Source organism: Pelecanus crispus, chromosome 3, assembly GCF_030463565.1.
Source record: "Pelecanus crispus isolate bPelCri1 chromosome 3, bPelCri1.pri, whole genome shotgun sequence".
Classification (NCBI taxonomy): Eukaryota; Metazoa; Chordata; class Aves; order Pelecaniformes; family Pelecanidae; genus Pelecanus; species Pelecanus crispus.
This window is the reverse complement of record NC_134645.1, coordinates 20765705-20790536: the sequence shown is the minus strand read 5'-3', so window position 1 is coordinate 20790536 and position 24832 is coordinate 20765705. Positions and strand designations below refer to the sequence as shown.

At 36.9% G+C, this 24832-nt stretch overlaps 1 protein-coding gene across 1 annotated transcript in view; it reads right to left on the bottom strand.

The window, feature by feature from the left end:
- RYR2 (ryanodine receptor 2) overlaps positions 1 to 24832 on the bottom strand; it is a 456789-nt gene that overhangs the window by 316750 nt on the left and 115207 nt on the right. The window contains exon 2 of the mRNA XM_075706907.1: positions 19504 to 19623. Within this exon, the coding sequence (XP_075563022.1) occupies positions 19504 to 19623 (120 nt within the window). The remainder of the gene's footprint in view (positions 1 to 19503; positions 19624 to 24832) is intronic.

Below are 24832 nucleotides of genomic sequence, written 5' to 3'. Positions count from 1 at the left end.
AAGGCTTAGCCAGCAAGCGAATGGAAGCAATTCTTCCTGTCTGCTCACCATTTGCAAGCTGACACCTGGGGTACTGGGTCCCAGTTGCAATAAAAGAAAGAAACCAATAAACTGCATCAAGTTCAGCAGAGGATCACCATGATTGGCAGGGCTGGCGTACTCACGCTGTGTGGCTGGGGGAGCTGAGCTCAATCAGCCTGGATGGAGGAGAGAGAGGAGAGGGGGATCTTATGGTTCTCTTTATAAATCTACTGGTGATGACAGGGAAAATGGAAGCAGGCTCTTCTTGGAGGTGCTCCTTGAAAGGAACAGGGGCAGCAATATAAGTTGTACCAAAGAAAATTACAATTAGGTATTATGGAGAAAAATTCACCCTGGGAGCAGAAAACACTGTCAAAGGCTGCCAAGCAAAGCAGTGAAATCTCTGCTTGGACATTACTGTATGGAACATATGTCTTAGATACTATGCTCAGCTTGTGGAGGAAACAAAATTCAGTTTTTAGGCTACTGGCAGTAGCCAGACCTCATCCTTATGATGGTCTCCAGGTCAAGATGAGTTTTCTGTAGCAGAAACATTAGATGCTGAGTGTCAAGGCCAAGCCAGTAGCTTCTCGGCCTTGCAGGGCAATATGCTTCACCATATTCTAAGTGGGATAAAACTAGAGTCTTTTAAAAATAAATATTTAACTTGGCATGACTAAAAAAAGTCATTGAGCTATTGAAAATCTAATTTTCCAGACTATCATAAAAATTTGTAATAAAATTGAAACAGGTTTGTAATAGCAATGTCTAAGTTACAAAGTAGCAAAGTAAAATTAGATTTTTATGTGGGGATCTTTTCTTCTGTTAATAGAAGAATATGCAACCCCTACACACTTCTTCTTGCCTCCAGAAATTCGTTCATGTTCCTTCTCTTTTTCTTTTCATGTTAGTTGCATATATTAGTTTAGGAATACTTTTACTGACTATTGGAAATCATTTTTTTACACCATGAATGCTTTTACTGCTAAAGCTATAAAACTGCACATTTATTCAAACTGTGTTGTTTGAAGAGGCCTCTTCCAAGGCCTCAAACATTAAACTGTAAAAGGTAGCTGCAAAACCACTTCATTCCCTCTTTTTCAAAAGTTAGTTTGCTCAGAATACCTCACACTCTTAATAGCTTATTAAATTCATTCATCACTGTTCGTCACTCCTAATTACAGTAACTCAAGTCTGTTTATTAACTAATAGATCTTTCGCTACCTATATTTCAATAAAATTATTGTAAAATGGTATTTTAAATTAAAGTTTTAGCCAGATCAAAAAGCATTAAATAGCATCCTCTTTTGCATGGGATTTTGACTGACTTACACAATGATACTTAGGCATGAAACATTTTTTAAGCCAACTCTTTTAGAATCAGGCCTCTACTTACTTGTCAATGTTCTCATTACCATTTTTCTTTTCTAGTTACTCAGACACTACAACAGTCCTTTTCATGCTAGTATTAGGCCAACAGACAACTAATTAGATTCTCTTCAAAACATCCTTTTAATGTAAGTACTATCATAAGCTCTTATTTTACAAAGCAGGAAAGACAGCACTCAAAGATCGCGCGTTACAAGGTGTTGTTTCTGCTCGGTAAACGCAGAGTACAATTTTCCATTCTAGAAAACCACACAGAAATGAATTGCCCGACAGTCCAGCTCACCCTCAGTTCTCCCCAGTGAAGACTGACTGACAAACAGCAGTCTGAACAAAACAGAAAAAGATGCTCCTTGCACTGTGCTCAGAAAGGAGCCACAACTACATTTTCTATGTCTGTTTGGTTATAAGCAAGTACATATAAGCAAAGTTTCCATAATAATGTTCCTACCGTTATTACTGTTATTTAAAGCAAGACTTTTGCTGGCAGAATATCTCTCACACATACAATTTTGTGACCTATCAAAATTTTTTACTACTAAACCTACCCTACAGGTTATACACTCTAAAATACAGAAAATCCTGCACGATGTCACACAGTGATCAAGTCAACATAACTAGGACAACTCATCCTTCATCAATTCCATTCTCCTTTACTTTCAAGACAGCTATGAGCATTTTCTTCCCTCCCCATTAAAACTGAGGAGTTGAAGTCTCAATGAACATTTTTCAGCAGTTCTCATAGCAGGCGAGTAAGGCACATTTTGAGCAGCCACACTGCAATAAAGGAGAACTGTATGAGATCATCTTGCTTTAATTAAGTGAAATAGGCACCTCCTTCAGTCTAGCAAAATGTTAGAACCAGTTTTTCTCAAGACAAAATGGAAAGCACATTATCCTGCCTCATCTCTGTTGTATGAATGCCTAGACACTCGGTGGCCCTTGGAGAGCAATGTATTTCCCCTAATTGCTGAAGGAAGATGCACCTACTGATGCTTGCAGTGAGTGTATGAATCGGACACTTCCTCTCTGTCCATTTCTCACCCAAATCTGCTCTACTGAAGATCCAACAGGCATGGCTGCATACAGTGTACAACAATCACAGCATGGACATACATGGGACAGATGCAGAACTGCCAACATATTTAGCTCAGACAGTTACAGCTCTGCTCAACCCCAAGTCCATTTTAATGCTGATGCTTTTAAAGCTCTGGATTTAGAAGACAAGGCTTCAGGCTGGCATACAGCCACAGATTGAAGGTTTCTATTCTGAATAGCTCCCTCCAAAAAATAATAATTCCAGGTAATTTTTAAACCCTCATTTAAATATACTAAAAAAAAAAAAAAATATTCAAAGTGCATTTTCCATCTCTTCAAAGCATAAAAATAAAAATGAGGAAAGGAAAAAAAAAAAACCAGAGTCTTTGCCGGTCCTCTGATCATCTACCTTATCTCTCGTATTACCTCACATATGGACAAAGGAATATGAAAAATAAAGGTATATTGTGTTATACGGCAGCCTAACATTCCCTATTGAAAGATGCCTTCATACAGATTACGTAGTAGTTTTTAGTGCCCAGTCTGGAAAGTGACTGCATATTCTAGGGGCTGCAATGAGAATCTGTAGCAATTAGTTTGCAATACCAGTCTTTTTTGAGGACAGGTCAAATGTGTAGGCAGATATTTTAGTGACTGCTGTGCTAGACTATAAATACACTATTAAATAATAAAGAATTTCAAAGAAAATATCTTGCTACATGTCTAACAACCACCCACCAATGCACTTTTAAAAAAAAAAACAAAACAACCTGTAACTAGCTGGAGATTTTCAATGCTTTAATGGCAATAATAAATCCTTAATTTGAGAGCAGAACACAATTTATACCCCCAAAAAATGATCAGTGCTTGAAAGCAGATGTCTCAAGAGACATAAATAACCACAATGGTAACCCTCATCCCCCATTTCCACCAATTTTTATTGTATTCTTCTTTGCTGCAGTAACTTTCTAAAGGAAGGCATAGAAAACTATTTCATATTCCAAAAGGATTCTTTGTTTTGTTTTGTGACAGAATATGTAATGAGGTCCTTGGATAGTGCAGGGAATCAGTATCACTTATCTTTGATCCAAAAGATAGTGGAAAATGGCAGTATTCAAAACAATTTCTTTTCAATTTATTTTTGACACATTTGCAAAATCAATTCTATTTTAATGTTTTTAACATAAAATAATGGTTTTTAACATAAAATACATCTGGTGACTTAAAAAGCAAAAAGTAGCAACTCCAGTATTCATCAGAGCTTAAAACATTACTGATTTTCTCTGCCAGTTCTCATTTACAAGATTTGTCTTATTGTCAATTATTTGTCTAGAGAATCTAGTAACTCATAAATTACAACCTAACATGCAAGTAGCTTGTTAAAAAAATGGGTTATAACACAAATAACTAGAAATTGTATATTAAATTTCAAAAGGAGATTCAGTACTGCTAGGAGAAAAATAATAAATTACTATTAACTTTTTCTATTATTCCTTCAACATTATTTGTAATAGCACTTACAGTCAGCAAAATTAGACAAATTAAAATAATGTAATTCTCATCTGCAATTTTTAAAGCATATATTTTACTGGAGAAATTGCTGGGTTATTTCAAAAATTTTAGAATTCTTTATTCTTTCTCCCATTTTAAACTATATTTATTGTGTACACTAATTTTCTGTAGTTATATTTGCATAGTAAATTATGCTTTACTCTGTGGGAGGCAGATTTGCAAATTAGATAATCATACCCTTTATTAAAAAGGTGCTTTAAGCAAAGCTTTTGAAATGCTATTTAAAAATATCTCTAGCTCTAGTCCAACCCACAGCTGAATGGTGGATACTGGATGTATTCATTACATAATAATTCACTAAAAGCTGAAATAGTATTTACAAGCACACCATACTCTAGTGTGATGACAATGAAAGCAATAGGCTGAGATGCAAAACTCAGTCCTGCTGTCATTACACAGTGCTAACAAGCCACAATAACGTATGACCTGCTCATATAATATGATGCAAATAATCCTGTGAATGTAAACTGAACTTCTGCCTCCCATAGATATTAGTATAAGACTGAGAAATAATAAATAGCATCAGCAAACACAATTCTGTCTCTAAGAAAAAGCAGCTTTACCTCAGCTTTATTTCTCTTCCTAGTTATTTGCAAGTTTTCTAGTTGTTTTCCTAGGCTCATGGATATTTTTGTTTCTCTTCTAACCAAACTCCCAATGAAATGGACTTGCAGGTATTTCATCTCTAACTGTATACTAAATATTCATACATCAGTGCCTAAAAAAACACCTAAGCAGCCTGATTTACAAAGCATCCAGTTTCTATCATTGTCAAAAAATAAGATGCGGGTGTTCGTAACTTTTAAAAGTAGGACATTTACTAGATGCCTAACTTTGAGAATCCAAGTAGGAGGATTCAAAAAATTAATTTTAGTACAGAATTTAAGCAAAACATCTGTAGCCCTATTTGTGGGAGTAGCCTGAAAGAAACTGAACCCACCATCTATTTTCAAGTTACATTTAAATTTGTACCTCTCAGTCTCTTTGGCAGTTCTTTCTACTTAAATGAGATTCTGTCTGGTGACAGTGATGAAACACACTCAAAATTACCAAGCAAAAACATCCATTTCTAGGACTTTAGAAGCCATAGCTTCCCATGTTTTCAAGCTTGACATCAAAAAGATGGACCCAGTAAGAAATACATGGTTCTGACAACAAGTCCTGTCAGCCAAATAGGACGAATCATATTCACCAAATCCTGAAACAGGAAAGACAAAGAATGAATTATGGGTCTTTCAGTTCTAGAAGAGAGGACATTTCAATACAGTGTCAAGCTCCTGCGTGTTTATCATTAGCAGACTGCAAAGGTTGCCTGGCGACCTCCTACAAAAACTTGCTCTCAGTTGTTTATGACTTTTTCAGTCTGAAACCATCACTTTCTGTATGAAGCATCTGCAAAAGACTGAACATTTATAGAATATTCCATCCGAAACAGTTGTTTCCCTCAAGAGCAGAGAAATTTTCAACATTCAAAACTTTTTATGATACTATATCTAAAAACTGTAACGTCCTCATGTTTTTGACAAGGGAGTGGCCTTTTGTCACAAGCATGCTTTTCACTTTTTCTAGGAAAAACTTTGAAAATCTGGTCAAGTTCTACTTCCCTGAAAAATGTCATTTTTCACATTGTGAAAAGTTTCTTATTAACAATTGAAAGCTCTAAAGATTCCTTGTTCACAGAACTGCTGCATCAGGGTATAAAACTGGAAAACTCACAGGAATACCAGGAGGATGAAACCAGAACAGGGTCCGGAATAAAAAAGCAAGGGAAAAGGAGACCAACACAAGGGAAAACAGCTAGTGGTGGAACTGAGGATGGATCCAAATACTGCAGTCAATTCATTTTCAAAGCCTAGAACACAAGCCAGCTCCAAGTCCTCAGTGGTTCCTTTAAATCATGTTGGTTGCCTATGCCACTCTGTGCTAATCACCTGTATTTTTACATATCTTGTTAATCTGACCTAAACAACTGATCAGTTTATTTTTTTAAAAAAGATTCTTTTCTTGTGGTCACATATACAAGTTCCCCTACGTTATTCACACTGCTGAGTACAGAATTCTCTGGTAAATGAAGTGTCACATTTGGCAAACCCAGCAGTGAAAAAAATCTTGATACACTAAGAATGCTTTCTGTTGATAAATCAAAGATAAACACTCATCTACAGTAGCTTATGTCTCCTCACAAGGAGTTACTGGTTTTTATCCCCATATGAGTTGCACAACAGTGAAGACCAAAATCCTTTCCTACTCTTATTTCCAGATAATAGCGAATGTCATCTGCTGGTGACAGTGGAACAGTTCTTTGGCAAAGAAAAATGCATTACCTGAAACTTAAGCTGTACAAACTGAAGGTGTAACAGCATTCAGAAGGAAACTGCTTCTTGGGTTTTACCCCTTTCACAATCTCCTTTAAAAATCCACAAGAAAACTGTTTCTACTTAGGCTGTTGTTACATAAGTACAATTATATTCTTCTATTTTATGCTTGCAAACACTGTGAAAGTTTTATGTTTTAATTTTCCAGTTTTTGCTCTTTGGAAACAATTTTGATCCTGAGAGCTGTCAACTGTCATGAGGCTATTTTTAACAGAGCAGACTGTTGTAACTGCTTGGAAGTTGTCATTCCTGGTATGATATTTACGTACATAAAAATACTCATACAATCCACCTCTAAAAAGAATAAGTAAAGAGGGTTTTTTCCTCTTATCCTCCATCTCTCTCTCTGGTCTCCTTTCTAACTATACATCAGTCCAGCATATCTACATTACTGAGAGCTGTTTTTCTTTCTTATCTGTTCTCTGAAAATTCAAAACTCTTAGCAACAGATAAAAGTGACATTGGGTAAGGAGCCATACACCTACATTTCAGCCTCAATGGATAAACCAGGTCAATCAACTCAACAGCCATTACAACATACGCTGCTATAGCCAGAAGCTTAGATGAACATTAGCTAATACTGTATCACCCTAATGCAGTGTAAATGTGTTAATTTTTAAGGTAATTAGGAAAATTCCATGCTAATTAATAAAATAAAAAAATCTCATCGGATCAGCAGTGCTACAGAGGTTCTAGGCACACATCCAAATTAACAAAACATTTTTTGTTTAACTTCATGCTGATCCTGCAAATTCCACCTTATATTAATCTTATGTTTATTACTCAAAATTTCACAGTTCCCTTTTTTGCTTAGAGATTGTGTTGTATTTGTAGCTACTGCAACAAGTAATGGAAAAATCTAGGATATTATCAGTTGGGAGGGTACTATTGCTTTAGAACATGGAAGGAAGCAACTACCCTTTGATTCCTGCAGCATCAGAAAGACGTTCTTTATAAAATACTATTTTGCCCCTTTCTGGAAAGCATAGCATCCTAAACTATCTAAACTAATTCATCCTATATTATCTAAAGCCATTGGAATGATGGCTGTTAGTGATTTTGATTCACATTTCCCTCAATAATTGCCTTATCACCAGCTGTAAATGTTGTACTGTGCAACTAGAACCAGTCAATACTGGAAACACCAAGAAAACCTGAAATTCCTAACTCCTTTTTACCATTAAAAGGCATTTAGATGTGGGATAGAGGTAGAGTTTACAGGATTGTTTTAAGGAAGACTGTATAAGTCTTTCAAAATCAGCCCAGTGACATGAGTTGCCTACATTTTTTTTAATGGCATGTAAAAAGTCAGTTCCCATGGAAAGGTAACCTCTGTGTGGATGGTATCTTTGTAAATATGTCAAGAAAAGAGTACAAATACCTGGAAGATGGAACAAGCTTCCTACTCCTAAATACATTCTTTATATCCAGTAGGGAGGGAAGAGAGAACTTCTGACGAGTTAAAGCTCAAAAACATTGATTAGTGTTATTCACAGGGACTCACTATATTTACACAAATATCACTTTCTGTAAGACAAGAAAAACTGTCTCCCACTCAATTAAGCAGAACATTAGCTTCAACCCCTTCCAGCTCACACAACTCCCCAACTACCAGATTGAAGACAGCGCAAAAGTAGACTGCGCACAATCACTGCTTTACAAGATCCTTGCACTGAGGCACAGAGAACTGTAAAACTCCTTTTGGCTTATAAATGGTATTTGAAAAGGCCAAGCCAAAAAGGATGGAGAGGAAGGACGTCTTAAGCTAATAATCATATTGGGGGAAACCACGGTATTTATTCCCATCCTCCAGCTATTACAGACACGCTGGTTTGGTAAGAAAAAACAGATCGGAGGTGTCAGCGTGGTTCATGGTTCATGTATCGACTGCATGTCCATCACTCATATCTACAGGTTCTTAAACAAACAGCAAGAGTTTAAGAACCTGTAGATATGAGTGACGGATATGCAGTCGATACATGAACCAACAGCAAACTTTCAGCAATTATTCAAAAATAATTAAACACTCAGGAAAAGCAGCTTGAACTCTGACCTTCTGCATTTATGCACACCCTTTAAGAACATAATCACTTTTTTTACCATCTAGCCTCTTTTAGCATCTAGCATCTTTTACAATCTAGCCTTTTTTTAATGCAAAACAAAGCAACTGTCCTTTTGCTTGTGAAAGACAAAAAAGTTATGCTTGTATTTGTATATGGCAACCCCCTTGCCAGCATTAGGAAAGCTACTAAAAACAACTTGCATTTGGGTTTCAAGTACAAGGACACAAAACATACACCTTCAACCTCCAAACTATTTCCATTTGCCCTATGTCCCCTTTCCAGTCCAGACTATTTATAACTAAGACCCTCCATTTAACATCGCAATTACTCTTGTTATCATAGCAAGTTAAGGCATGCCCTCTGTTGTTGAAAGAGCACAAATATTCTTCCTCATTTTTCGTGGGGAAGTAACCAGGAGGAAAAGCCTAGAATCTTGAAAATCACCACCCAAAAGATAAAAGTTTCAAAGTCTTAAGAAACAACAACAATAAAGAAAGTTCTTTTACATTCTTTTTGGTTTTGTTTCATTTCAGATATGATTGACATTACGTACCTCAAAGGAACACACAGATTCACTCGCTAAGAGGCTGCATTTATTTGTCCGAATTTCTGAGAGCCCATTGGGCTTGGATTAGTCACAGGAGTCTGCTGAGCCAGATTTAGCCCAACAGTGCTTAAAAATACTCAGTACAAAGTAACAATACCATCATTTCAAGCATGGAGCAGGGCTGCATAGCCAATTTGACACTGCTACTTTAGACAATGTTTGTCTAAAGGGCTTAAAATAAGCATTTGCACTTTCATGTGCTCTTAGCTTGAAAAACATTTATGAATCTATTTTTTCAGGTTTTCAGACTCGCAGCTACATATCAGCCTAATTAAAATTCAGACGACTGCTTTGTAACTATTCCGCGTGTACTAATGCAATACATTCTGCTATAAACCCATCAGAGAAAATACTTAAAACGCTGAGCTCTAGAGGACTTAGCAGAATATGAGACTGCGCAACCTTGTGACGTTCAGTTACCCAGGGTAATGCAGCAAGCCTGAAAGCTGCCAGGGCTGTGCTTGCATTGAACAGCTATCGGTTGTAACTTTCATCAGACATGAATGTACAGCAAATAAGAACTCCCACCTCAAAATATTCTGGCTTTGCTCTATGCATCACTTAATTTATCCTTCAAGGACTTTCTTATGGTGTTTAGTACAATTAGTGTATTTGGTGAAGTCAAACAACCTGTTTCCAGTCCTTACCATCTAGTCCCACGATTACTCAGAGTCTGAAGACTTTTATACTAAATGGGGAGAAAAAAAACCCCAACCACCAAAACCCATCAACTATGCAGTTGTGTGAGGGCATTGCTTTGAACAGAACGTTCAAAATGCAAATAGATAAAGCCATCGTGCAATAACAGCAACTATCCTTTTTAATCAGAACAGTACTAAAAAGGGTAGGACTAAGAAGCTAAAAATCACAGAAACCTGGCAGATTTTCAGAAGCCTGCAGAATACTCACCAAACCAATTATAGGATTGTACACTGCATATCTGACCTTCTTACATCATGGTGCTTGTGTCACAGCTGTATCTCAGACAAGATTTTCCAGCATAGTATCTGCTTCTTTTATATTTTAATCTTTAAATAATGAGAGGCCTAAACAGTTACTGGGATACACAGTTATAAAGGAAAACTGATTTAATGGGATTTTTCAGGTCATCTTCACTTATTTTACACCAGAAGTTGAATTCCTACATCTGTTCCACTAAAATTAAAAAAAAAAAAAAAAATAAAAAATAAAAAAAAACAAACCACCCACCACTGTCATATGTGGTTTTGTAAATGTTTAGGGTTTGTTTGTTTGCCTTTAACAGACATTTAGATAATGAAAAAAGTTGCGAGCTACCTATTTGACTGGAGAAATTACAACTCATGTTTTGTTTGTTAAATTACACAAATAATAGAGCTTTATATTAAGTTTCTTGATTGCATGGCCTATGTTACTAACAGTGAAACAAATCATTACTATTAAAAATAAAATGGGCATTTTGAAATTTGTCTTGCATTGGTTGGTTGATAACAGCCATGATGTATGCATACATATCATATGTATTACTCTCTCAATCAGTGCTATCACTTGGAGTATTATCATCACCTAATTAATTCCCCTTAACTACAAAATTATTTGATTCTATCTTTCAGCTTTTGTTGCTACATTTTCAGGTTACATGCCATCCATTCTATCAGTATATTTAGGTCTTTGGTACTTTCCTTTGGAGGTTCTTTTTTAAGTGCTTTATTGATAACAGTCTTTAATATTTCTAAAACATATTTTGAAAAAAAAAATCCCAAGTACACAATACATTTCAAGTCTTATAATAAAACCGCATGGATTTGAAATTGCTAATATTAAGCATGCAGAGTTATCCCCAACAAACAAAGTAGAATTATAGGTAGATGTATCCAGAGAACTGGCCTATAGGAATATTGTACTTTTAAATATTAAATAAGTGGGTGTGATTGAAAATGAAACTCTCTCCCGTTTATAAAGGTACATTTTGTAGATAGGAGGAGCTTTTAATTCCTTTTTGGTAGTAAATAGTGCCTCAGGAAGCTAAAACTCAACCTATATTTCTGACAACACTAGATTTGATAATGAACATTTCTGTAACATCAGAATAACGCATTCCTCTATGTATTTCAAATTCCAAATATCTGCTTCAACAGGAGATACAATCTGAACAAAAAGAATAATAGTATTTCCTAGGCGGGATATATTATGATTACACTATTTAGTCTGTGATGCCTTGCAAGATATCACACATTTTGTTTACTTTTTAAAACCTGCCTGCGTTACGGATGACAGTACAGACATGCTAAATTGTATTATTATGCCTACTAATACTGCACACAATTTTCAGCTGATATAAAGCCATATTTCTGTTGCTGCTTTACATCCATGGAGATCTGACCCAGTGTCTTTCATAGTCTGAATGCTTCACATTCATTTTAAATTATTCACTTTCCATCTCAAGAAATAATTCCATTATTTTGGGGGATTTGCAAGGATATCAGGTCCATTGGATATGGCTACACATCTGTATTTAGGTTCAGGATTTATATGAGATATAAAAGGAATAAAAATTGAATCTGATATACATAAATAATAAATATAATACTTACAATTATATAAATTATGTATTACATAAAACTACATACATAGTGAAACACACTATGTTCTTATTTACATCTCCTTCTATGACCTGGTGACGCGCCTAGTGGATGAGGGAAAGGCTGTGGATGTCATCTACCTGGACTTCAGCAAAGACTTTGACACAGTCTCCCACAGCATTCTCCTGGCGAAACTGGCTGCTCATGGCCCAGGCAGGTGTACTCTTCACTGGGTAAAAAACTGGCTGGATGGCTGAGCACAGACAGTTGTGGTGAATGGAGTTAAGGCCAGTTAGCAGCTGGTCACAGGCAGTGTTCCCCAGAGCTCAGTTTTAGGGCCAGTCCAGTTTAATATCTTTATCAACAATCTGGATGAGGGGATTGAGTGCACCCTCAGTAAATCCGCAGATGACACCAAACTGGGTGAGAGTGTCGATATGCTCGAGGGTAGGATGGCCCTGCAGAGGGATCTGGACAGGCTGGATCGATGGGCCGAGGCCAATTTTAAGAGGTTCAACAAGGCCAAGTGCCAGGTCCTGCACTTGGGTCACAACAACCCCATGCAACAGTACAGGCTTGGGGAAGTGTGGCTGGAAAGCTGCCTGGCTGAAAAGGACCTGGGGGTGTTGGTAGACAGCTGGCTGAACATGAGCTAGCAGTGTGCCCAGGTGGCCAAGAAGGCCAACAGCATCCTGGCTTGTGCCAGGAATAGTGTGGCCAGAAGGACTAGGGAAGTGATTGTGCCCCTGTAGGTGGCACTGGTGAGGCTGCACCGCAAATACTGTGTTCAGTTTTGGGCCCCGCAATACAAGAAGGACATTGAGGTGCCGGAACGTGTCCAGAGAAGAGCAATGAAGCTGGTGAAGGGACTAGAGCACAAGTCTTATGAGGAGTGGCTGAGGGAACTGGGGTTGTTTAGCCTAGAGAAGAGGAGGGTGAGGGGAGACCTTATCGCTCTCTACAACTACCTGAAAGGAGGGTGTAGTGAGGTGGGGGTCGGTCTCTTCTCCCAAGTAGTTAGCGATAGGACGAGAGGAAATGGCCTCAAGTTGCATCAGAGGAGGTTTAGATTGGATATTAGGAAAAGTTTCTTCACGGAAAGGGTAGTCAAGCACTGGAACAGACTGCCCAGAGAGGTGGCGGAGTCACCATCCCTGGAAGTGTTCAAAAAACGGATACATGTGGCACTTGTACATGGTTTAGTAGGCATGGTGGTGTTGGGCTGACAGTTGGACTGATGATCTTAGAGGTCCTTTCCAACCTTAATGATTCCTAGTTTTTACTTTCATTAAAAAATAATCCAGCTACCAAGCCAAGAAACGTGAAATTAATTATTACTCTACCCTTAATTGGTTTAGTGGTAGACTTGACAGTGTTAGGCTAATGGTTGGACTTGACAGTGTTAGGCTAATGGTTGGACTTGATGATCTTAAAGGTCTTTTCCAACCTAAACGATTCTATGATTCTACATTGCTTCTATAGGGAAGCATTTTACGGGGGAAGAATTATTCATTGAACAAAATCCTGCCTGATCTACACCTATGAAGACTTCCTCTACCTAGGTGTAAATTATGTATGTAAAGTAGGGCAAGTAATGTGTAAGTATGCATAAATTTTTTACTAATTCTTCATTTAAATTATTAAAATCAATCATCTTAGTGAACGTCTGCTAAATGGAGTCCTCTGAACATGAGATTACATAAGATTAAGTGTCATCTTTGCCATTAAATATGAACATTCATTTTGGCAACATGACACAAAGGCAATTAAAACGTCCTTGGAGGTGCAACTACAAAGCCTTGCCAAAGCCCTGACAGTCTTTTCTGACCTTTTTAGAAGGATGCAATGGAAACATAAGCACAGAAAGGAACCACAGCAACTATCAAAAGTAAAAAAATTCTTAGCATATAGCAAATGCCCAGAATGATCCACTGTAAACACAAGCAGACAACACTGATTTGATTCGTCAGTGTGCATCAAATTTTAAAAAAAACATAGTATTTCTTCATGTCAGTAACTGCTCAAAAAGCATCTACTTGCATCCATACATTAATGGACACCACATGCTTTTGTTATACATTTGGATTTACCCAATCAAAAACTGTGCACAGCACAGGTACTGTTTCTCAGCTGTCAGTTTCAGACTCAGTTTCTCTGGAGTCAGAAAGATTATTTGCCTTGGCCACTGAGAACATGCTCAAGCGTTTGCTGTACAAGACAAAAACAAAAAAAAAAAAAAAAAAAAAAAAAGGAATCCTTGCCTTCAGATCTTACAGTCTGGAAGACAAATGGAGAAAAGAGTTTTTCTCCCAGAAGCAATCAGATTAAAGGAGTTCAGGCCAGTGTCCCTGCCCACCATTCAGGATTACACCCTTCTATAGACACATCCATACAGAATTTGACTGCTGGCATGGAAATTGCTTGTGTAAATACTAGAGAATCATACTTTCTTGTAACCTTGTCTCTGCCAGGTGACCATTCTTCTCTGTCCCTCCTCCCCCCATTCTCCTCTTCCCTTCCAGCATAGCCACCTATCCAGCTCCTCCTGATTGGCCTACTTGTTGAAAACAGACCAAAAAAAAGGGCAAAGAAAAAACTGAAAGAATTGGTATTAGGCAGCACAAGAAACAGCATGCCAGTCTTACCATCAGGGTTTATTTTCTATCCCCTCACACAAGAGTAGCATCTAGGGACCAACAAAGAATGGAGCATCACTGGTATATGTAGCTCTGGGTCATGGAGCAGACAGCCCCAGCCGACTGGCCGACGTCAGTCCAACACCAATCTGCAGAGCCTTTCCTAGTGTTGCAACCATGCCCTGCCACAGGAGAAAAGTGACTCTTCAAAAGCAAAAATGGAAAAAAGTTATCAAAGCCCTACCCCCATGTGAAGCCCTTCCTCACTTTAGAAATAGAATTATCAAGGGTATAATAAGCTTTTGGACTTTTCTCTCAGCACTGTAGCTTTATATATATAATGTAATTCACAGCTCAGTGAAAAGTTCAAACCATAGGATCACACATTGCACCGCCTTCTTAAAAAAAAAATTGTGAAGTTTTTTTAGGTCTTCAAAACCCCTCACTATGTTATCCCTTCTCTCAAGTCCAAATTGCTGAAAGCTCAAGAGGAAAAACAAAAAAAAGGACATAATTTTTATTGGTCCTTTTTAATGATGTAACGGGATCTGTATACCTCAAAGCATCATGGAATTAAAGTATGTGAGTTTACCACTTGCCATAAAAACAAGGAGAAAAAAAAAAACACCTTATGCCATTAGAAAAGCGTAACTCACTCTCAATGTTCTGCTGTGCAGTGATTCACAAGGGATTAAAACCTCATTTGCAACTGGCCCAGAGCTGAGTATTTTTCATTCTGCACCACAGACCAGTATAGTTTTGAGAAGCTTGTTTGCTTTTCAAGACTCCATGCATTATTTAGGTATGAAGAAAAATTACCTCAATAGCAGACAGCATAATCTTTTAATGAATGGACTTCCTCATATTAGCAATCTGTTTATATATAAAAAGTAACAACAGTCATTGAGATATGTTAACTATTCATAATTCCTGTTTTAATAAAAGGGATGGTCTTCCACACAAGGGACAGATTTAAAAGTACAGCAAACACTGATGAAACAAAATTACCTATAGACCTTTTAGACTAGACATAAGAAAGAAATTTTTTACAATGAGGGTGGTGAAGCACTGGCACAGGTTGCCCAGAGAGGTGGTAGAGGCCCCATCCCTGGCAACATTCAAGGTCAGGTTGGCTGGGGCTCTGAGCACCCTGATCTAGTTGAAGCTGTCCCTGCTCACTGCAGGGGGGTTGGGCTAGATGACCTCTAAAGGTCCCTTCCAACCCAAAGCATTCTATGATTCTATGACCATTGTCAAAAAAATGAGTTTATGTTCTTTTTTCCTTTTTTTCTGACAACTATCCTGTATTTTCTTCTTTTTACTTAAGAAATTAAAGTTTATGCTATAGATTTAATACAACCTGCTAGAGAAATAATGGGATAAGGAAACTAAGCATTTTAAATTTTGTCTTCAGCACATCTTTGGGTTTTGTTATTCTTGCTGTTGCAACTTTTTGAATGTTAAAAAATTTTGATTGTTTATATATTTGATATTCTTCTACATTTGGAATATGTAACCTATCCCTAGAACAACATCTATTTTGAGATAGGTCTGCTTTGAAACTGTTAGACATTGAAATATAATTATTTTTCACTTGAGCTAATACAGCTCTATAGTTGAGGTAATTGTGCTTATCTTGTACCAACCTGATTGTTTTATACTAAGAGCTGTCTCCTATTAATAAAACTGCATGCAATTTAGACCTGACATGTTGTTTATCTATTATTTTGCTCTTGAAGATATGGGATCATTTTGAGGAATTTGGTGACATGCTTTGAACAACAATCAGGAAGCTGCTGTACTTGTGAAAGAAGAAGATAAACTGCATTTACAGAGTAACTGCAGCAACCAATCTTACTTGCCTTCCCAAGTTAAAATAATGAAAGAAATAGTTCATAATTAATGCATAAATTGCAAAATAGCTTTTATCCCATTATCAGTCAAAGCTAGAGAATAGTCCCTGCTAGAATTCAAAGGAACAGTTATAAAGACACATCCCTGATTTCTCCAAGGCTATCGCTAATACAGAATCTAGTCCCTCTGCATGTCCTTCATGACTGCAATCCACTCCACTGGCTCAAATGATTAATTTCAAATCAAGAATACAGTTGCTGTAAAAAGACCCAGTACCCTCTGACCCAGTCTGGGGTCTGACTGCCCAGGAGGCAGCTTTGCAGAAAACAGCCTGAGGGCAGTAAGGTGGGCATGAGCCCACGGTGTGCCCTGGCAGCAAAGAAGGACAATAGCCTCCCGTGCTGTATTAAAAGTTGCATAGCCTGGACTTACTGGTTTTCCCCTTTACTCAGCACTTGCTAGACTATATAGAACCATAAAATGGTTCGGGTGGGAAGGGACCTTAACCTTCCACTAGACCAGGTTGCTCAAAGCCCCATCCAACCTGATATTGCACACTTCCAGAGATGGGGCTTCCCAACTTCCCTGGGCAGCCTGTTCCAGTGTCTCACCACTCTCACAGTGAAGAGTTTCTTCCTAATATGTAATCTAAATCTACCCTCTTTCAGTTTAAAACCATTACACCTTGTCTTATCACTACACTCCCTGATAAAGAGTCCTTCCCAATCTTTCCTGTCGGCCCTCTAAGTACTGGAAGGCTGCTATAAGGTCTCCCTGGAGGTTTCTCTTCTCTAGGCTAAACAATCCCAACTCTCAACTCAACTCTCTTCCTGTAAGAATGACCAATTCAATGCACAAAAACATTCACAAACTTAGAAATATAACTGTACTTTGAAATTTGATTCCATAAAATGCCATTCTGTGATAAGATGCATTTCTCCTCAGAAAGAGTCCCATATCAAATTCAATAGCAAAAGATGTCTCTCCATTTGCTACAAAGAAACCAACCTCAAGCCTAAAAACAAGCTGTAACATAGCTCTAAACATGAGTGAATTCCTTATTTAAAATTCAAACACCTTACAAGATATACAGTAAACAATAGATTTGCAGAGCTAAGAACTAAAGAGAATATTTTTGCTCAGTGAAGTGATTTGACAAGCATGGATTGCTTCCAAAACAAGTGAAGAAAGTGGAATTTGGAAACAGTTCTGAAATGCGAACACATGTGACTGATAATGCTTATTAAAGTGTTTGCTAATTTAGCCCAACTATCATCATCCATCTTTTGTTAGTATGATGTTTTCAAAATCTGTTGTTCTCTAACACTGAGGGAATCTATAGAACCCTCCAAAGAAACACTTGTGTTGTAGACTTGAACAGAAGAAAATAAAATTCATTAAGCAATTTTCATAATGGGCCTGCCAGTGTTACTGTTGTAATGGGATAAGTATTAATAGTCAGTAGTTGCCAAAGCAGTCTATCAATGTATATCTTCGATTTGACCATTATTCAATGATTCTAGGGCAAGAAAGTGCATGCGAATAAGCCGTGCTAATAAAACATTGGCTATACCACCAGCAGCCACATCTTGAAGGTTATTAAAGAAAAGCAGGGGATTGCATCAGGCATTCTTAAGAATGCAAGTCCAGGATGATAGCTGAGGTCTGTTACTTGTGTTTGGCTTGGTACCTCGCCCTTGATACCTGGCTGTAATTCAGATGCCGCACTGTTGTTTGCATTAAAGTGCATCACAATCCCATTACAACTGGAAAATAGTCTCAAAGACACACAGCAAAATTTTTTAACTGGCTCAAGAACTCTGCTGGAACCTTTTTGAAATTATCCTATGCCTCTTGCAATATTTTCTATGCTATATATATAGAGCACATATAGCACTATATAACACAATAGTAACACTGTTTGGACACAGACATTAGGAAGAAAAACATTTTTATTTACTCTTATTTACAGGCAACTTTGCTTTAAGGATTTGGTAGTTTTATGGCTCCCTCAGTATTTATATCTCCAAATGACTTGAAAAGAGCTCATCCTAGAAACTGTCAGCCCTTAAAAATTAAAACAAGGATGAGCTGCATGGGTTTTCTTTTGTTTGCTTTTTTCCCCCAAGCTCATGCAGAATGAGCAGAATAAACATTGCTTCACAAAACATGGAGAAAAAGCAACATCAACAAGAAAGCATAGGAAACTGGAATGAAATGTCTTAAAGACAAGAATGTTCAGGAGTTTTATATAGTGAGAGAGAGAGAGAGAGAGACACTGTAGATTTAATATCCAAGCTTACTGAATGATAATAAATTCATTAAATAGATTTTTCTGGCCTTACAAGCAACTAGTACTGCAACCACTTCCATCCCAGCATATTTTTATTGTTAAAAAGATTCACTTAAAACAGAGCAGCACAAATGAATTCATCAAGATCACTGCTATTATAATGAATCATTAATATCCTAGTGAAAAATTCATTATTATGAATAATACATTCAAAATGATGAGACAGAAAATGAAGCATTACTCTGCAATGTATCAGAGAGAATCAAAGTGATGTTATAGAAGTTGGCAAGATAAAAACCGTCATTTTTTGTTCTAAATCTTTCTAAATGTATTTCCAGATGCTTTACCTTTATTTTATTTTCTCATCAAACATTTATTTTTTTTTGCTGAAGAAAAAACAAATATGTTAAGCAACAGTCTTCCCTTTGTATAAATAAAATATCCATTACTTTGGTCACAAAACCAGTTCTGCCCTCAGAAGGCACGTTTTTGTCTTCAAAACATTTATTTGAGCATACGTGGTTGTGAAACAAAAACCCCTCCTTTGCAACAAATAGCAAAGTTAATTTTTCAAACTACTGTATCTACTGCATATATAGCAGAGTTGTTGTAGGCTTAGATAACAAACTGATTAGACGAGCTAATTTTGATACTTGCACTATTACTCAGAAGGACTTAAAAGTAATAATCATGTCAATGTAAATGTCACAGAATAAAAACTTATCACAAATAGAATAATCACTGTCTTTCCTGTGGACTTAAAATCAGAGCAAACAAATGTGTCCGAGTTGTACACAAAACTGAGGCTTAATACAACTGAGTTCAGACAACCAAAATAAAAAGTACATTATTGAGATGGACTTCTGCAGCTAACTAGTTTTTAAGTGAGCCCCAAACAAAAAGCACAGAATTAGAGTCCAACCAAAGGGCCATGACAAAGGAATAATTAGACTTCAAAGGGAGATTAAATATCCCTTCTATTATTAATAGATTTGATTTGTCCATTCTCCTAGACAGATTTGTGCATAGTACATCAAAGCAAGCAACATTATAACTATATCCTTGCTTCATCCAGGACACTTAAAACACTGCAATACCTTAGAATTTGATGTGGATTCCAAAAAGCAAAGCCTGTTGCCAAATCCTTCTGCAGCAAGACACAATTTCTGTTGCTCCTTGTGAACAGTTGCAGTGCACTGCAGAACCACTTCATCATCCTACCAAAAAACAAACAAAAAGAGAACAGTGGTTATGCTTCTAACCCAACAAGATCTGGAGAAGTACTTACAAAATCATTGCTAAACTCAGAAACAGTTATCCCTGAACACAAGCAGAATTGAATCTCAGCATAATTTTTATGCTCAGAGTTGTGAATGTGAGCAAATAAATTAAAATAATTATAACTACATATGTGCTTTTCCTGCTTGCCTATCCTTGTAACAAAAGTCAGTATGTATGACATACAAATGTTATGGGACTAAATCATTGTAGCGATATAGTTGAAGGAGATCTTGTCAACAAACCTGAAAGAACAGAAGCAGACCCTTATTTAAACCCCAGTTCTTCAAAGTAACATAACCATGAGCTGGAGAATCCCTTTGCAGAAATATGGTTTAAGTTAAAAAGAAAGAAAACTTTGTTGTAAGAAGCCTATTTTCTAGCAAAGGTTTTCTGTTTAAGAATAGACAAGATAGTATCACCCTGTGCATTCTGCCCATTCATTTAGGAAGCAAAATCAGAGTTTCTAATAATAAATTTCACATGAATGATTAAGAAGAGGTCATATTTCACACTGTAAATAAAATGTAATACGACAATAAAATTACAGGGTGAAGCACGCAACTGGAAGCAGAACAGGACGAGACTACAAAAATGCACACATTAAGGCAGGCATGTTTACCAAAAAAAAGCTGTTCTTACAGGCAGCTTTTTACATAGGGACATTCAGAAAAGTTCATCAAATTAAATAAATGCCTGAATTTAAACTGAACTGAGTAATTTGAAGCCACTTGTAAACACCCATCCTGAATTAAGCTGGCCTTTTATTTGGTTTAATTCACTTCACTCTAGTAATTAAACTAAACTAAATTAAGGTATACTTAAGTCTGAAAAGAACAGGAGATTAAACAGAGTTTAATCAGACACTTTAAAAATTAATTCATGTTACCTTTTTTAAATTGTCCCCATGTAGCAAACCCTAGCCCTAAGTGTAGGTAAACCAATTTTCCTTGTATACCAGCTACAGTGCCCAAGCTGCATATCGCTTATGATCCACAGTCAATTGTAGAGGCAAGAAGTAGTAACTGCTTCCAGTTAGACAAATCTAGAAAATGTAATACTTGCATATGTTTTATGTGCAGCTCACAATGTACAATTGTAATCAATAAAGGAAAATCCCTAAAGGCCAAAATCAAGGATCTACAAGACCAGATACACAGACTGTGTACTCTTTGTAAAAGTAGCATCTCTTAAAACCCAGAGCATCTGTGTGTGGGGGAAGAGTTGTTTGGTTGGTTTTGGTTTTTAAAGTGTGAAATCGGTATTTCCTAATCTTAATTACACTTGATTCAAATAAAAGTTTATTTTCAGGTTAAAAATAGTGTTGTTAGATTGCAGCTATATAAACACATTCTCCTCCCTCTTTCTCTTCCTAGCCCTTCTTCCTAAATGACCACACCAGCAGAATGGAAACTCCAGTAACCATGTCACCATTGTACACTGTGCTAGAGTTATCTCCAAAAAGGGGTTACTAGAGAAGATGCCAACATTGTAACCCCATAGCCAGAGGCAGACAACATAGTAAGGCTACTTTTTACTGAAATGAACCACCAATTTCATTTTGTACTGCCTCGTTGTCTACCATTGTATGCTGTGCTTTTAGAAAAAGTCTGAAAAGGGTTCTACGCAGCCCATCTACAAAAATTACTTTGCTGAGAGCAGCAAAAATATAAGTTGGTTTGGAGCAAGTCCCTTACATAATTTTAGTTAATGATGTCATGCATCATACCCTTCCCTGTAAATCAGTTATGGACAATCACCAAGCATACATGTACAATGTAGATGCTGACTGTTGGAGGATTAACAGGAATACAGCAACTGCTAATTTCCTGACACACAAACTTTCTCAATTAATTTTGCAAACATTTTATCTTCTTTTGCTGTATAATGTACAGAGTACATGGCTTATTTTGTTAAATACAAATGATTATGAAGAGGTCATATTTAACACTGTAAATAAAATGCAATACCACAATAAAACTATAGGATGAAGCACACAGCTGGAAGCAGAACAGGACGAGACTTCAAAAATGCACACATTAAGGCAGGCAAATAAAGACTGATTTCTTTAAAAATGCTTACTAATTAATGAAAATCAATCAACCTCCCATGCCCTTTTCAAACATTAATTCCTGGGTTGGCAGGACATGCTCATTAAAACAACAAAGCAAATCACGACTCCGGTTTGCTATGTTTTCTTTATTTTTTTGTGTAGATGGTTACAATAAATGTTCTCTTAATTCAGGCCACAGAGTCATAGTGTTGTAGAACTTCTCGCTTTAGTCAAGGTGGGGTTGATAAAATTAGCACAGAAGGTTAAGAAAGATGCAATGCCATTGTCAGATCAAGTGAAAGGTGATTACAGGTAATGATGTGTTATATACACCCAGCTCTAAGTTACTTAGAGACTTAGAGTTATGAGATTTCTCAAACTGGTTCATTTCCTCCTATTACCTTCTGAGCATTTTCACATCCATACATTATGCAGATAAGGTTTTAGATCATCACAATTTTTTCTGTTAGTCACTGTCAGATTAGAATTGATGAAAGTAATTTATGTTTCAAAGGGCTATAACTGTAGCCTTCAAAAGTTAAGCAAATACATCATTATGTATCCAGATTCACTCCTATCCATCTCTTTCCTAACTCTCTTCTTCCGAGACTGAAAATTCAGGAGTAGAGGCAACACAAGGGTGCTGGCAAGAATATTAGCGTCTTTTAAACATCTCTGTCACACATGGAGTTACTTAATATCACAGTAAACTAAACAGAGAGGAAAATTAAAGAGATTCCAAGAAGCCAACTTCAAGCACAGATGTTTAATGCTAAAATGTAATCACTTGTAAGAACTCCTGATCCACTTGGAATCTAAACTCTTGGACAAACTGTGTTTTAAGACATGTAAAAATACTTGTCTATGCATTGCCAATATTAAGTGCATAGCCAAAAGAAGAAAACCTAGTCATCCACAACACAGTTACAGGTCTTTGTAATTGATCAAGTTAATAAATGTGTTAATAAACAATAGTGTGTGTCTGTCATATTCAATGAAACAAGTTTAGCATATATTTGATCTAATTAAAATCTGAAAAAAAAAAAAGTCTCTGTATTCTGCTATGACTAACAAAAGTATTTGATTTAAACTTCCTATTCAAAACAACCACAACAGATAGAGATTATACAGAAAATAGTATAGTCTTGACAAAACTCCAGCACAGTTTGGAAGAAAGGGCAACAGCACAGACCTAAAATCTCTGCAGACATTTCCACTGCCAGATATTTCTGTTACTCTTGTTTTGCTGAATAATCATCACTTTGATACACATCTGCCAGTTTCCTCCATTGGACGAATTGGAAAATTTTAGTATTTCCATCCCAATTTCCTGTCACCATAGCAGCCTTCATTAGTAAACCCAAAGATGCTGCCTGTCGTCTATTTTTGCAGTTTTCGGACACAGAAAAAGGGTATCAAGAGAGTAAGGGAAAGTAGGTGCCAATAACCACACAAATTCTGTGCACACAGTGGTGCTGCAGCTTATTATCAAACGCACAAGGCAAGCAGTCACCATAACAACAATGGAGCACGCTCTCAAACATATCTGCACTTACTGCAAGTAAGAGTGAATCCAGCTTGAGAACCTGTCCATGTAGTTTAGATACCTTAATGGATGATTATTCCATCCATTCTCATTCATTCTTCAGTTCACCGTCTGATCTGCTTCATAACACTCTTGGGAATTTGGAAGTAGAGTTATCTCTATCCCACAAATGGGGAGGTAAGGAGTACAGATGACACTGCCTACCTACAGTAACAGAGCATGCCTACGGGAGAGCAGAAATGGTACTCAGATTGCTAAACTGATAACCGGGGTCAGAAAGCTATTCTCCTTCCCAAGTTTGCAAATGAACTTGCTGAAGGCGATGTGCAGCTACAGCTAATGTAACCAGCCACATACAGTGCTTGGAGATTATGACCAAGTACCACCTTGGAGTAATCCATTAATCCCAATAAATCCTTATGTGTCAGCCAGTATACCAGTTCACAATTTTAAAGATACCGTATCTTCCAGCAAAAAGACATTCTGCTTTGTGTTACGTCAGATACCTGCACTGACTCAAACAGCATGACCTTTTGATAAGCACACTACTGCATTTACAATTCTGATTCGTCAAGAAGCATTCTGAAAAAAACCAGGTATATGTTATCTATGACACAAAGCCCCATTTATTTTTTTAAACATCCAATTTTGAAAAGCAAGGACAGTTATTGAATAAAGAGCAGCACACAGCAGATTCTTAATTATATCTATTCATTATGGGCTACTTAATTATTTTCATTAAGTCTTTATCCTCACAGAAACCAAACAAATAACTAAATGAATTAGCAGGGGACCCAGTACCGGGGGAAAAAAAAAAAAAAAAAAAAAAACCACCACCAATCTTTAACAGCACCATAACAGTTTCTACGGCTAAAAATTACTCCTAAAACCAAAATGCTGCCAGCAATAGCCATAAACTGGCAAACTGCTCAGAACTGCATTCCAGAAGACCAGATTAATGAATGAAGAGCACAGGTTTGCTGTCAAGGTACAATATTAAAACAGCAAGTTCTCAAAGCTCCTTAATAGCACTTACTTTCACCTACAGTGATTATTTGACTTTTCTGTGAAATCCACTCAAACCTCCTAAGATTACATGAAATACATACTACCCAGTCAAGAAAAAGGTTAGTTTCTCATGTAAAGATATGGGCAAGTTATGTTCCAGCATGAATGTTTGGACTAGGTATATTTTTCCAAGATCAGCAATTTCAAGTTATGACTGAACAAAACATATATATAGATACATTTCCTTGTAATAGACAGTGTCACTCTGTCCTGTTAAACCCTGAAAACTGACACCTCCTGTGTGAAGTCAGTTTTGACTAATCCTTAACCTTCTCAATATGTTAGTTCTATTAAAGGACTAAAACTGGCTGGCTGAATTGCCACAGGTAGGTATCACCTACGGTGCTATAGCTATTAGCATCTCTTCAATATGGACACAGCTGTGATTCTGAGGGTGGAATATCTGCATTATGGCCTTTTTTCAGAAATCTGCTAGTTGGTGGTTTGTTTGGGTTTTTTTTAATATTCTTCATGGTGTTTT